The sequence below is a fragment of the Protopterus annectens genome, chromosome 3.part0 (genome assembly GCF_019279795.1).
Source record: "Protopterus annectens isolate FY-2018-M chromosome 3.part0, PAN1.0, whole genome shotgun sequence".
NCBI classification, from domain to species: domain Eukaryota; kingdom Metazoa; phylum Chordata; order Ceratodontiformes; family Protopteridae; genus Protopterus; species Protopterus annectens.
The window spans coordinates 1,331,274,755-1,331,291,126 of NC_056731.1; the positions used below are offsets into that span (position 1 = coordinate 1,331,274,755).

At 38.0% G+C, this 16,372-nt stretch overlaps 1 protein-coding gene across 1 annotated transcript in view; it reads left to right on the forward strand.

Moving 5' to 3' along the window:
* LOC122796734 (desmoglein-2-like) overlaps positions 1–16,372 on the forward strand; it is a 273,226-nt gene that overhangs the window by 236,505 nt on the left and 20,349 nt on the right. Inside the window, exon 14 of the mRNA XM_044065443.1 lies at positions 7,202–7,313. Within this exon, the coding sequence (XP_043921378.1) occupies positions 7,202–7,313 (112 nt within the window). The remainder of the gene's footprint in view (positions 1–7,201; positions 7,314–16,372) is intronic.

Here is a 16,372-nt window from a genome sequence, read left to right on the forward strand (position 1 = left end):
GATATTTAGTGTATACATTTGAGATGTGTCTAAAATAGATGTGAATTTCTTTCGCTATTAAACTCAGGATGGAAAAGTTGAGAGTTGGTTTGGTCTACATACTAGGCAAAGGGAATGAATTTGTATTTGTTACTAAGCTGAAGTTTTTAAATGTAGAATATCCATCACTTTTAAGTTCTATACTTGCTTTGACTGCACAATTAGTATAGAGTTAGTTATATTTTAAGAAATTTTACAGGAGGTGTGTTTTCTCTGGTAGTATTGCAAGTGTTAAAACCATATTTAAATAGTGTGATTATAGTTAGTCTTCTTCTTCTTTTGGCTGCTCCTGTTAGGGGTTGCCACAGCAGATCAACTGTTTCCATTTCTTCCTGTCCTCTGCATCTTGCTCTGTCACACCAACCATCTGCATGTCCTCTCTCACTACATCCATAAACCTTATCTTAGGCCTTTCTCTTTTGCTGTTACCTGGCAGCTTCATCCTTAGCATCTTTTTCCCAATATACTCTGCATCCCTCCTCAGCACATGCCCAAACCAGTGTAATCTTGCCTCTCTGGCTTTGTCTCCAAACCTTCCAACTGGGGCTGACCCTCTAATATACTTATTCCTAATCTTGTCCATCCTCATCACACCCGGTGCAAATCTTAACATCTTCAACTCTGCCACGTCAAGCTCTGACTCCTGCCTTTTTGTCAATGCCACTGTCTCCAATCCATGTAACATAGCTGGTCTCACTACCCTCTTGTAGACCTTCCCTTTCACTCTTACTGCTACTCTTCTGTCACAAATCACTCCTGACACTCTTCTCCACCCACTCCATCCTGTCTGTACTCTCTTCTTCACCTCTCTTCCACACTCACCATTACTCTGAACTGTTGATCCCAAGTACTTAACCTCATCCACCTTCGCCACCTCTACTCCCTGCATCCTCACCATTCCTCTACCCTCCCTTTCATTCACACACATATATTCTGTCTTAGTCCTGCTGACCTTCATTCCTCTTCTCTCTAGAGTATATCTCCACCTCTCCAGGGTCTCCTCCACCTGTTCTCACTACAGATCACAATGTCATCTGCAAACATCATAGTCCACGGGGACTCCTGTCTGATCTCGTCTGTCAACCTGTCCATCACCATTGCAAATAAGAAAGGGCTCAGCCACTGGGGATGCACAAGCCAGCGCATTTCTTTGTGCCGGTCCCAAGCCCGGATAAATGGGGAGGGTTGCGTCAGGAAGGGCATCCGGTGTAAAATTTTGCCAAATCATACATGCAGACAACAGCGTGATTATAGTTAGTATGTCCTGGATAATGGCGAGGAAAATTACACTTTCTTGATATGTAAAATAGTGTTATTCCTGCAAGAGATTTCTCAATATGATTTTGTAAGGAGTCATTATTTTGTTTGATGAAGGATCAGTAAAACTAATTCTTTGAAAACAATAAGAAATGCAATGCATTTCAAGTGATATATTTGTTAATATATTGAATCAACCAAAAAGCCTGTCATTTGACATGTTGAAAAGTTTGGTATGGTAAAACAAATTCATAGCATTCATTCACAGTCATTTATTTATTCAAGAAGATGGCAAAGTTTCAAAAATGTCCCTACTAATGCTAATCAGAATAGTGTTACAAGCATATCATTGAGTTAAACCAGCAATGAAGAAACAACAAAATGTGCAGATTAAATTTAAAAAGCTACACAATCTCATTCACGTAATGATTTTTTGCAAAAATAATATCAATTTATTTACTGGGGTGAATGTATGCCAAAAAGAACATTTATTGGAATATCTGTAATACAGTAATTTGTAAACAAACAAACTCAAGCTACTATTCATAGACATTTTTGTGCAGATCAGTTTTGATATTCTCCCATAGTTTAACAGAGTGTAGTTAGTATGCCGCTCAAATAAATGTCTTTGCAATACTATTTGTAGCAACAATCCTGAGAGTAGGCTGTGCCATCAGACAAAGCCAAAAGTATTAATGCAAAGATTAGGGAAAAAGAGTAAAAAATGGAAACTATTTGTAGTTGTTAAATATAGCCTGCTGGGTGAGTTAATGTCACAGTTACACTTGATTTAAATTAACTGATTCAAAGAGTACACTATCCATTGCTTACCACAGAAGATGCTGTGCCAGCTATAATCAATGGCAAATATTTCTCTGTTCAGTATGCTAATCAGTTTTTTTTCTGGTAGACTAATCTTCATGATGCAAGCTCGAAGTTCTGTACTTTTAAAATTCCTTTGGAAGATACAGATTTCTCAGGATACTGTTTATTATTTCATCTGAACCAGAGGTATTTTAGAGAACTGTAATAAGGGAGAGTAAAAGGATTGTATGCTGTAGTTAATATAACTGAAGATGTCCTAGACTAGGGATATGCTAGACGTAAGCAAAGCTTGACACTGATTCAATCTGCTAGTCAGACTGAGAGATTATAATCCAAATCTGATCAGGAAAAAGTGTCAGATTTGTATGCTTAGTGAGAAGTACATAGGCCCTATCTTAACATTAGAGGCCATATATCTAGATGCAAAAAAAGTATAAGAGAAATAGTGCATATTCAGAAGCCAGAAGATAGATAAACTTTGATAATATTTTTGGGAATGGTTACCATATTTGTCTGTGGTCATTCCAACCACGTCACACATTACTGTGCATTTAAGTAACCTTCTTGAACATGATACATAATGGGCTGTTAATGCTCATGACTGTTGGCAGAGTATTAAGGCTGTGAGCTGTTAACAAGCTTCATCCTATGGTCCAAGGTTTGATTCCTTCATCCTTCATTTGCCTAACTGTGTCACTTAAATAGACAGGGATCCCAGTCTGAGCCTTATAAAGGATAATGGAAGTCAGTGCTCTCCCCTAGTTAGTAAACACAAATAAAATAAATAATGCTTTCAGGCATTACGGCAGGAGCTTTAAGATACTGATATATACACTTTGGAATTGCTTTATCAGTCCACATCTAAAATTAATAACATTTAAAATAATAATAAAAAAATATGAATCTAATTATGTCATGTTGCTAATATACACCAGTCAATATGGGTGTGGGATCTGTAGTGATTTAGGAGAACAGACTGTACTTTTCAATAGCACTTAAAGATGCGCAGATTACATATATGCTCAGATTGACAGTTAAAGTTTAATCGCTGCATACAGATATCAAAAATTCCCTGAGTATACATACTGTAAACCAATGCGGATCAAACAGGTTACAAGCATTTGTTGAGCAGAAAGGCATCACACAAAGCTGTCACTGTATTTGCAATGCATGTTGTTTAACTTGCAGAAGGATGATTTAACAGTTCAGTATAAACAGACAAACAAATGCACTTTGCAAAATTGTTGATCAAAGCTTACTTAAAGGAAAAGAAGGAATATCTACTGAGTGAAAATGTGAAAATATTAAGTGTCATTATACAGTTACTTACATCACAAGATAAAGTGAGAGAACTTAAGGAATTACTTAAAGAAAACTACTATGACAGGATTGTTGTATCAGTTATCAGCAATGCACAAGAATATGTGCGTTCTAACCTTACAGAGATTACATTAGTTGTGTTTGTGGACCAGGTTCAAATAAGACAAAGTAGCAATATCTAGTCTGCTTGGAGAACTGATTTTGGAGAACATGAACTGCATTTGGGAAATACAAAGTGCACAGAAATAGAACTTGATATATTTTACTGATCAATAATATCAGAACATATTCAAAGACCTATAAAGAGTTCTGGAGATTGTGTTATCTACCACAAAAAGAATCCTAAGGAAGAAGTGCTGTTTTTTAACATATGAAAAGTTTCAGGGAATGATGGAATGGAATTTTTTTGCTTTAGTTCAATGTTCAATGATTATCATATCTAGTCCTCATAAGACACCTTTCAAGAGTAATAATCCAAATACAGTGCCACTGTTTCATTTCTGTCGAGTATCATTCTAAATTGCTAGAAGAAGTTAAGTTCAGGATACAACAAGCAAAAATTATGATTACAGTTCTAAAAACTGGGTGGCGCTGTAGTGCAGCGGTTAACGTTGTTGCCTCACAGCAAGAGGCTCCCCGGTTTGATTCTTGGCTGGGGTGCCTTCTGTGTGGAGTCTTTGTGTCCTCTCTGTGTTCACGTAGGTTTCCTCTGAGTACTCCAGTTTTCTCCCACATTCAAATTCAAAGACATGCGTCTGGACCGTTTCTCCCTGGGCCTCCACTGAAAATAGGCTCTGTCCTATTCAGACTTTGCCAGTTAACAAATGTTAAATAAATAAATAAAATTAAAAAGCATATAATCAGGATGTGGAATACCAGAAACAATAATACCTGCCACTGCACTTGAATTCATCAGTCAGCAGATTAAAAGGTTTGTGTGCAAATGGGAGTTTATGGTTTCATGTTACCATTCTGCAGTATAACCAAATCATAATAGAGAAAGTGATCCAAACTCTAAAAACCTCAAAAATAAAAGTAGCTGCACTGGAAAAAAGAACTTACTATATATTTACATATGAAAGGAAACAGAAATACATAATTACTTGGAAGAAGACTGTCACAAGAACAATTCTTTATATGAGTAAACCGCCCATAGCTGCTTCATTACTAAAACCAGAGAATACGAGTAATGTAGTTGCAATAAAGGAGTCAGAGAACACAGACCTAATATGAGACATATTGTTAGTTCTAAGAAAGGAGACAGACTGGGCAAGTACTGAGAAATAAATGCGCATGAAGGTCGAACAGAAGTAACTGATCTAGTAAAAGCATCTGACTGATATCTTACTATGTGTTATGGAAGAGCGATCTGAAAACCACACAGCTATAGTGATTGTACATATTTTATAAAGTTGAAGATCATTGTACAAATAAAAGAAATGACCAGCATTTTGATAACGAGTGCAACATTTCTGGATGTAACTATTTATTTGTAATTATTCAAAGCTGAAAGAAGGCCATTTGATGTTCCAGTCAACACACCCATTTGTATCCCCCATCTGTCTGGAAGTGATCCTGTTTGGTGCCCCTTCCTTTTATCACTTTGATGACTGCTAGTAAGATGTCATAATTTTTATTTTACAGTAGGAACAATGCAACAGACTAATAACTCATTACTACCTTTGAAAAATTGTTTGATAGTTCACATGCTGTTATTAAAAACCATTACTGTTAAGATCACTTTTAATGACAGCTTGCAAACTGTGAAGCAGTTATTATTATTTTTTTAGGATAATGTATGCTGATTACATGTTGGCATGTGGAACAGCCAGTGCCTCCACCATGCACTTACAATGGCTGTAAATTGCTCGTGCAATGGTAATGAAAAATGAATAATACTGTTAATAAAATTCTCTGCTCAGGAAAGATTAACTGCGTAACCTTTAAGAGGGATACATGTCATTTGGTTAGTTTCTTTTAATCACTTGCAATAAACATTCGGAAGTTTCATCGCCATTCTTGCCCCATTCCTTTTCAGTTTGTCCCATTCCTTTTCAGTTTGTCCCATTCCTTTTCAGTTTGCCCCATTCCTTTTCAGTTTGCCCCATTCCTTTTCAGTTTGCCCCATTCCTTTTTAGTTTGTCAGCGTGACAACTTAAACTGAAGTATCTGACAATGTTAGTAGAACAGTAACAAATCAACATCGCCTTTTCATTCGGTGACATCTGTATTCATTTTCATTATGTCATATAACTGATGACCTAATAAGGGTCTTTAATATCAGATATTCATTGTCAATGAGACTCACTAGAACTGGAAGGCATAAATCGTAAGATAATTGAGACAGTCACTCATAATCAAGATGGTAAGAAGAAAATACAATAGGTTCATAAGTAGGTACTAGGCTATCTGCCCGAGGGCGTTTATAAGCCTGGCCAGAGTGTGTCGGCTTTCGCCGCCCCATTGATTAATTAACTGATCCTCTGTCAAGCAGAGCCATTGAAGTGATCCCAGGCAGGAGCGGCCTTAGGTCAACTGGTGCCCTAGGCAAAAGGGGTCCACGGCACCCCCCACCACACCACCTGGTGCCCCCATCCTGGTATACTTACACCAAATAAACACTGAAAAAGTGCCCCTGCTAGAGCGGCACCCTAGGTGGCCACCTAGTTGGCCTATGCCTAAGGCCGGCTATGATCCCAGGGGTGTATTTTCTGTTACCCATCCACTAGTCAAGGTTTCTCTTAAAGAGTATTAGTGAGGGGCTCTGCTTAATGTAGTTTGGAATTTTGTTCCAAAGCATGGGAGTCTCTGTGACAGAAATCTATCCCTCCAGCATGTTCTATTTATTGTTATGGTGACGTTTAGCTCACTAGAGCCCATGGCTCGCACTGACTTGGATTTCTTTAGGTAGAGCATGCCCATCAATTCTGAGTTGGACATGGCTTTCTAAGTCAGGCAGAGATCACCTCTGAGTAAGCAATATGCCACTGAGTGCAGCCGGAGTTTTTTCAGTCGGGCTGCATAGAACATATGTTTGAGGCCAGTAATCCTCTTGGTGAGGTACTTTTGTGGTCTTTTCAGCTGTTGGAAGTATATTGTGAGGTACATCCGAAATGGGGCATTGTACTCTATGATGGATCTGATGAGTGATGAGTAGAGGGACACTATAACCTCTTTATTTCTAGATGTGAATCCTTTAGTAATTAGGCCACATAGAAGGCTTTCCTAACTACTTTGGCAATATGATTGTCAAAGGAGAGATTACTATCTATCTGGGTCCCCAGATCTCTTATTACCTCTTCTGTATTAAGAGGGCTGCCACCTATGTGGTAATTTGTGGGTGTTTTCTTTTTCCCAAATGGGATGACTATGCATTTTTTGGCATTTAGCTTGAGGCCATGACTTTGACACTAGGTGTCCATCTCAGTAAGGCCCTTTCGGAGGATGTCTGTGTCAGACGGAGAGTCAATTATGGCTCCTGTTTGTTAAATCAACTGTGATTATATAGAACCTTTTACCTTTTCTCTAAGACTGCACATCACACATGCTGTTTAAAGAATGTGGTATTTAAAGAAAATAATGAAATATTAGTGGCCAATATCTCCAAATCACAAGTCATGGCATGTAATGTAAAACTCCAGGAAAAGTGTTCCAAATGTAAATGCAAAGCTAACAAACAAAGTTTACTTTTAGCTGGTAATGTAAAGGTATGATATGAATAACACTGTCTAATCGGAAACTAATAAGCTCTTCCTTGCAGGAGGTACCCACAACAATAATAAAAGACTCAAGATTTATGGGAACAGAAGTGATACCTACATCTGGAAGTGGATTTCACAACAGATCAGAATATGATGGACATGTTTCAGGAGGTATGAGCACATCAGATAACAATTATCTGTTCTGTGAGACCATTTGTTATACACTCAGGTTTTTCATATAAAAAACTTTGTTAAATTAATATTCTGCAGTTTGTTGTAACAACTTTTAGGCTGAATTTTAGCACAAAGGAAGCTGATTATAGTTTTAATTTGTAGAAGATGATCTTGTTTTCCATGAAATGAACACCTTATATTAAGAAATTATTTTTTGTCGAACCTGGACTTGATTTATTCCAGCAATGTTAATCTGTAGCTCAGTGCAACATTACATTATTATCTCTACCATGGTGTGGTTAAAGAATAACCTACAACGTGTTGCCATATGCCACACAAGATCCTCCTATGCGTCCAATAGTATCTAGTCGAGGATGGCTCACTGAGCCTCTTTCTATTTACCTTGATAAGGCTCTTAAACCTATTGTTTTGAATGTCAAGCATATTTTGAAAGATACCATCAATTTTTTAGAGAATTTGGCAACCTTTGAGCAGTCCTTTTCTTTTAATGATGTTTGCATATTAGTATCATTGGACGTCAAGTCACTGTTCACTTCTATTCCTAATGATATAGGCCTAGAATACATTAGAGCATTTTTGACACACAGTGAGCTCACACCTCACATGGTAGACAGATGTGTATCCTTACTCGAAGTAATTCTTGAGAACAATGTGCTATGCTATGAGAACAGCTATTATTTACAAACCAAAGGAGTAGCGATGGGCACCCCTTGTGCCAACGCTTACGCCAATTTGGTTTTGGCACATTGGGAACAGCTTTTTGTGTTTAATCAAGATTCCATCTTTCATGACTCACTGTTATTCTACAATAGATTTGTGGATGATGTCTTCCTTTTATGGGGAGGCACTGTTGAACATCTTTTAGACTTTATTGATTATCTCAACTCAACCACTGATTTTTTGAGCTTTGATTTTGTACATTCTTCTAGACATGTGGATTTTTTGGATGTGAGTGTGTTTAAGAACAGCCACAGTTTTGATACTGAGCTATTTAGGAAAGATTGTTGGAGGAATAATTTACTCCACAGAAATAGCATGCATCCTCAACACGTCTATAGGAATATTGTTCAGAACCAGGTCATGAGAGCCTCTAGATTAACTTCTTCATATCCAGCATATCAAAAACAGAAGTCGGAGTTAGTTACTAATTTTACCAATAGAGGCTACAACAGGAAATCAGTCCTTGAAGCTGTTTCTGAAGGTGACAACAAGAGGGATAACGAAGCCTTACCCATCATTAGGAGACGGGGTACTCAGAGTACAAGATCTACTCAGGTAGTTAGACCTCAGACCAATAGGATTATGATTCCATATACTAATAAGAATAAACATGTTCTGAAGATTCTTAACAGACACTGGAATCTCCTTACGGTAGATGACAGCATAAAATCTTTAGTTGACAATAGACCTCGAGTCGCTTATAAGAATATGCTGTCATTGAATAGGCTACTTTGTTATGACAAACCTCAGATGGTTGACAAGACAAGTGCACGAACTGGTACTTTTGCTTGTCTATCTTGTAAACAATGTAGACATATAGCTAACACTGACAGATTTATACATCCTGATACACACAGGATCTATATTTTCAAACATGATGCTAGTTGTAAGTCCACTAACTTGGTTTACCTAGCCGAGTGCCAAGCATGCAACAAGTTTTATGTAGGTATGACCACCAGGCCATTAAGAGAACGCATAAGAGAGCATATTTATGCGATATCTAAAGGTAACACACTGAATGCCCTTGCAAAACATGTAGCTGAGGTAGGTGAAAATCATATCTTTAAATTTCTAGTCCTTGAACTGGTGAAGACAGATAGTAGATTAGGTAATGCTAAGAATAGGGTTGAAGAAAGGGAAGGCAAGTGGATCACTAAGTTACAAGCACACAGGTTTGGGCTCAATGAAAGGCTTTCTATTAAGCCTTTTTTAGCCTCCAGACCATTGAAACATTGATGTTTGTCTCTATGTTATTTTTACATAGTTGTTTTTATATTAAGGCTTCTAACAATCATCTTTTGTTTACATGTTTTTTATATATATGTTTTTATTCAGCTGCAATTTTAAATATTTTTGGGACTCAACTGTTTCTTTAAATCAATTATGACATCATGCTATTGGATGTTTAAATGAGATTGTTTTCAGCAGCTTTTTATGTCTGATGAAGCGTTGGGTGTCAACGCGAAAGCGCTTACTACTACTCTGCTGCAGTTATTGTTGTCTACAATAAAGAAGAGTTCATTCCACTAGTGATTTTTTTGGACTTATTCATTGAACTTTGAATATCAGCTTGTGGTGCACTCCCTATCCTCATTTTTTCTACATTATTATCTCTACCATGGTGTGGTTAAAGAATAACCTACAACGTGTTGCCATATGCCACACAATGGCCAGATTACCTTCTTCTCAGAAACAGATGGTCACTTCTTATTATTATAGTGAAAAGGATGCATACAAGTCATTTGTATTAAATTTACATTAATTCCAAAATGTATGTTTTAATACTTGATTTCTTGATCATGCAGTGTCACTGCTTCCACATGCAACAATGTCATTTTTGATATTGAAAGATAAGATGGCACTGTGGGTTATTTTCTAATGGGAACAACCTAGATTCATATTCTGACTTGGATACCACAGTGCAGCATGGTGGGGGGGAGGTGCAATCCTAAAGTCCTGTCCTTTGGCAGAGACATTAATTATCGTCTCAAGCTCCTTAATTCAGAAGTGCTTTAGAAGCATATAAAATATATCATAGCACTAGTCAGTGGAGAGCAATGGAAATTCCTTAGTAACAGAGCTATATATCATCAGTAATTATATTATACCAGTCAGTATTGCTTCATACAGAATTTATAACAGGTAAATGAGCAACCTCAAGTTCATAAATACAGCAGGAAATCTTGAATTAGTAACTATATGTGATTTTATCAAATAAACAGAACAAATTATATAAACAGGTCACATAGATCTCCTTTTCTTTCTATCTGTCACATAAATGTGACATATCTTCCAGTCAAGGTTCCATTATAACCAGAAATTCCTGACCACATATACGTTTATATACACATGTGCATGCACACACACACACACACACTATATATATATATATATATATATATATATATATATATATATATATATATATATAAAGGTTCTCAGAGCTGCACAATTAATCCACACCTGTTTCCTTCTCTACTTTTTGTTCTTACAATTCTTGACATCTTTCATCTTGGTCTCATTTTTCTTTATGAATACTGGAAACATTTGACTCCCCTGTTCTAAATGTCTGGCTAGCACACAACACTCCATCAGAGTTTATCATTTTCTTAGGTATTTAGCCTTTTAGTAACCCAACTTGTTGCTGGAGTTAAGCAGTACTGTCAGGTGCCATGCAACCATCGCTGCCTGCTGCTAATGATTTTTTCATTGCCTCATCCACAAAATTTGTTGTATTCTGGCCCCCTATGACATTTCCATATCTCGTGATTTCTTATGTATGCCATCAACAATCTCAAAAAAAAAAAAAATGAGCTTTACCCCCGTTAGCTTCATTTGTCCACCATGGATTTTCCTGTAGGATTCTTTATCGGTGCGTTACATTGCAGAAACCTTTCTTCCACTCATTGCACTGTTTTAGTCTTTCCTCTCCATTTCATAACTCATTCAGAAAAAATATACTTCTACTTTAGCTATCTCTAGCCATTCCTGTGAACTCAGGGTCATGTCTGCCGCACTGTAGTCAGTGACCATTACCACTGCCTCATTATTTCAAAACAATTCAAAAAAAAAAATCTAGCAGTTTTACTCCTCTTTTCTTTTCACTGTAACTAGCATGCAGTGGTCTGAAACTTCATTAAATTTAACATTTCACTTATATTAACCTTCTTTCCCATGATAAAATCCCTAATCAAATCTAGAAAACCACTTCATTTATTGGTATGACCACACAAAAATCTTCCAAACCAACTCAATCGAATCCCCATTTCCCTTAAATTTAGCTGGAACTTTGCTTGCTGCAACTCCTTTATCAGTACTACCCGTACCTCTCAACCTGCAGGGATTGAAAAACAAACAGCTCCCTTATCAAAAGTACCCATAAATACCTCTCAGCTGTCCAGATTTTTGCATAATATCCAGATTTTTTACTCATATTTTTGGTCTTTCCTCATAAAATTTGTAGTTTTCTGTCAAATCACTGAAGTCGCTAAATAATGGCATTTATTTGAGTTTTAGACTTCATATCTTTCAGAAAATGCATGCTAACACAAATCCCATTATTCTAGCAACTTTTAAAGTTTATATGAGTAATATTTAAAATCTGTCCATATTTTTGGTCTTTTGTCCCCCATTATTTTAGGTTTTGTCCAGATTTCTTGTGCAAAGAAGTTGAGAGGTATGTACCCATATCTTTCAACCTGCAGGCATTGATAATAGGAACGCTCCCTTATCAATACTACCCATACTTCTCAATCTGCAGGCATTGAAAATAGGAAACACTTCCTTATCAATAATACCCATACCTCTCAGTCTGCAGGCATTGAAAATAGGAAACGCTCCCTTATTAATAGTACCTGTACCTCTCAAGGTGTAAGCATTGATAGTAGGAACAAAGACACTTGAAATGTAGGTACATCCAGATAAAAATCTGGACACCTAATTAGTGTAACATTTCAGTACTGAGTAACACATAACTCTTCCTCCTTCAAGTAGGAATATGGGATGCTACTCAAAAACAGATTTAAAAAACAGAGACTGTCACAGGTAAGAGAAAAAAAATGTAAGCACGTTGTCAAAGAGATAGTGTAAATCTGTACACCTTAATGAACTGTATTGCAAATTTCTGCCATACAAGGTAATTTATTTTTGCTTCAGAAAAAGGGAGATGCGAGATGTGGGTCCTCTTTTTTGAAATTATTGCTGACAATAATGGGTGTTTATTCTGTAGTGTTGTTTTCTGTGTACTAGACAGCTTCAAAAAAATCACATGATGAAAGGGATTCAGAAAATTGTGCGAAAGGGTAAAGAAAGCCTGAAATTAGAGACATACCTCCAAAATAGTGATATTCTGTGCTGGTATAAATCAGACATGAAAATAGGAATGTCCTCCAGAATAGGGAGAGTTGAAAGGTCTACCCTTTATCCAAATCTGGAATCTAATTGCTAGAACATAGTATTCATATTTCATATGCATTTCTTCTTGTAAGCTCATTAAACAGTTTCCTTCTCTGCTTTCCTGAGATTTGTGTTCTCTCTCAAAACAAGACATTCTTATGTTGTGCATATATTTACTATGTCACTATGTCATCATACCTTACAGGTATCACTCTTCAAACCCTTAGCATTTTAATTGCAGCAAAGATCACATAACATAATTCCTTAATAAAGGGGACTCCCACATTTACCCAACTTAAATATTTCTATTTCCACCATAGTTTTAAGTATGTTGTCTACTATAATCATAGCATCATTCATTAAATTACCTAATTAAATGCATGGCTGCTGAATTCTTCTATTTACTTTATATTCTATTAAATGTAATATTTCACTTTTATTCAAAATATTTGTCCTTCTTAAATCTCACATTTTAATTGTCCATTAATGCCTAGATTACTTCCTTCCTCTTTATCTTCCTCCAGCTCCAACTGTAAAACATTTCTAAATGTCAGTCTGTAAATCCTTCATATGATCCCCTTCTTCTGATTTATTTCTGTCATTCTCCTGCTTACATTAATACCCATCCCCTTATCTGATGTCCTCAATTCACTTTTTCTAAAACTGTGTCTGCATGTTTTGTGCCACAGTTCTAAACCATTTTGTCACCTCCCAGCCTGCACCCTTAAACTTTCTAACAATTGTCTACTCATAAGTGACCCTCTTTATCATATAAACTACATTTGTCCCGTCCCCCCTTTAAATAACCACACCACACACATAAAGACATTTGAAGACCTTTTATTAAACTGTATTTTACAATGAACTATGTACACAAAAAACAACATTAATTATCTTCTTCAGCAACAATGATCTCCAGGCAGCGTCACCACTCACCCTGGATGAACTTTACCTCAAGGCAGCGTACCAACTCACCCTGATACCTTCTCCACTGGGACAGCGTACCTACTCACCCACATAAAGATGCAGCATACCTACTCACCTCACCATCATACCAAACCATAAACCAATAACCACCTTCTTTAGAGGGGGAACAGAAGAGGACAATCCTGTCCCTCTTTTCTGCCACCAGCCTGATCCCAGGCTGTTTCCCCTCCTAAACCCTAGCCACAATTATATCCTCTAAAAAGAGTTTCAGATGCAAATTAAAAAGATCCAGTCCCACGTCATTAAGGTGTACTCCATCCATTCGATACCAAGACTCCTCTCCATCCCCAAAATCTCTATGGTCAATAGTATGCATCCCCAAAATCATTAATTGCCTAGCCAACCTTTGATTAACACACCTTCTAACCCTTTTAATCACCTTATAACTATATGCAGCCTTCCAACACAAACACGGAACCAACTCTGACCACACAGTTTCCATACCCGGGTACAATGCCTGTAATCTCATCAAATCTCACAGCATAATGTCCACCAATTGCTTTTTAGAAATAATGCCCCAGTCATTGTCCCCTAAATGAATGACTAATATACAAGGACAACCCACCTTCAGTTTAGCCCTCTCAAATTTATGTAACAACCCATCCCACCTAAGCCCCCTAACACCATGCCAGGACACTGGCCACCCTTGTGCTAAACCCAAATTTACCCCATCATCCCTAACTAAAGCACGCTTCTCTGCCCAGTGGATGAACGAATGCCCCAAGATGATAATGTGCTTCCCTAAAAGAAAAGAAGAAAAATTAATAATCAGACCACAACTTATCTAATATAAGACAAAAATGCATTTGAAGACCACCTCCCTAATCTTTTAATCAATTCAATAAAACTACCCTCTCTAGCTAAATATGAAGCCCTACCTATCCTGAATGAGTGAGCTGCAAACCTCTCCACCAGAAATCCTATACAACGTAAAACCTTCCTCACCAAAAGTAAGAATCTACTACTCAACACCACCTTCCCATCCACTGAACAAAAAATGAACTGATCCACACTCCCCTTTTGCCTCCTCACAAATTCTTTTGCCCACATTACTGGACAAATGCAAGGATTCTTGTCAGCTTTAAGCACCACATCATATCCCCTACCCAACTGATCTGTCTTACTCCTCCTTAATGCAATAGTAACCTCACCCTCCCCTATAATGACATCCTTCCAACATAATGAGCCTAACAACTCCGAAATACAAAAAGCACAAAAATATAACCATGTACATAATGTACCCCACATAAAATAATCCATAGACCCCTTTTGCAACAAACCTAACCCTTTCAACAAAACTTTCAATATAACCCTCGTAAGTGGCCATCAAATATCCTTATGTTCCACAACCATTCTCCCCCGACCCCTCAACATACGTCCTAATGTCCAAGACTTAGTGAAATCCTGCAACCCCGCTACCTTAGTGAAAATGCTAATCGCAGCCAAATCCACCTTAACTGTCTGCAAAGCCCTGCCTAACCCCCAAGCATGAGTTACATATTGCAGTAGTAAGTCCCCCGACCATAGCCCTTCCTCCTCTGGCAGCTGCAAAATAAACTGATTAAAATCAGAAAGAGCCCTACCATATACCTTCCTTGTAGAAGGGGCCCATGAGTGCCATACCAACCGCCTGGCTACATCTACCCAAGATTCCACACCGCCTCTGGCAGGATTTCTGCCACCTCCTCCGCCCATGGAACCAACCCTCAAAACCTGCAAAACTGAAATCGAGACAAGCTATCAGCAATCTCATTCCTTATGCCAGGCACATGCACTCTTGTAAAAGAAAAATTTATGAGAAGGCTTGCAAAACCAGTTTACATAATACCAACAATAACAAGCTCGTCTTAGCTGTCTTCTTTTGCAATACCCTCACTACAGCCATATTGTCAGAGTGAAAAACTACATGTTTGCCCCTCAATTGCTCCTTCCACACCACCAAAGCTGCCCATATAGGCATCAATTCCAGAAAAGCCACATCCCGCTTCCATACCTCCTCCCAATCCCGAGGCCATTCAGCTGCAAACCACCAACCCCTGAAATAGGCCCCCATGTCAGCACCCCCAGCTGCATCTTTAAACAACTGAAGTTCCTCCTGCCCCACCCAGTCTGACTGCCAAAAAGATATCCCATTAAATTGCTGCAAAAACCCATTCCACAACTCCAAGTCCTCCTGCACCAGTTGGGTTACCCTAACACAATGGTGTTTGCTCTTACCCCCTTTCAGCAAATACCCCAGTGACCTGCAAAAAGCTTGCTCTGGGTGTACCACTTGACAGGCAAAATTCAAAAGCCCCAGCAACTCCATAACTGAACGAATACAAATCTTATCCTTACCCAACACTGAACGTATCACCGACCTAAGCCTCACTATCTTATTCTCTGGTAAACGAAACAATCCCCACTCCGCATCAACTGTTAATCCAAGAAATTCTAATGCCCTTTCTGGATCCTCCATCTTATGCTGAGCCAGTGGTACCCCTAACTCCTCACTCATAATCATAAACTCCCACAAACCCTCCTGTGCTCCTACCCTTCCTTTGCCCACCAACAAAAACATCATCTAAATAATGCACTGCCTTTTGAGTCCCCACTTTCTGCTGCCAAATCCAATGCAATACTGTACTAAATTTCTCAAAAGTCACACATGCCACTGAACAACCCATAGGCATAGCTTTATCAAAGTAGTACTTATCTCCTACCTGCATCCCCAATACTGGCCAATCCTCACTCCTAATAGGCAACAATCAAAAAGCCGACTCAATGTCGACCTTAACCAACCATGGCTCCCTAAATTCCCTAATCACTTTCACTGCATCATCTAAGGAAGCGTAATGCACCCTAACCTCCTCTTCTGCAATAAAATAATTTACTAAATTCCCTTCCAGATAAGACAAGTGATGTATCACTCTGAATTCCCCTTCTCGCTTCTT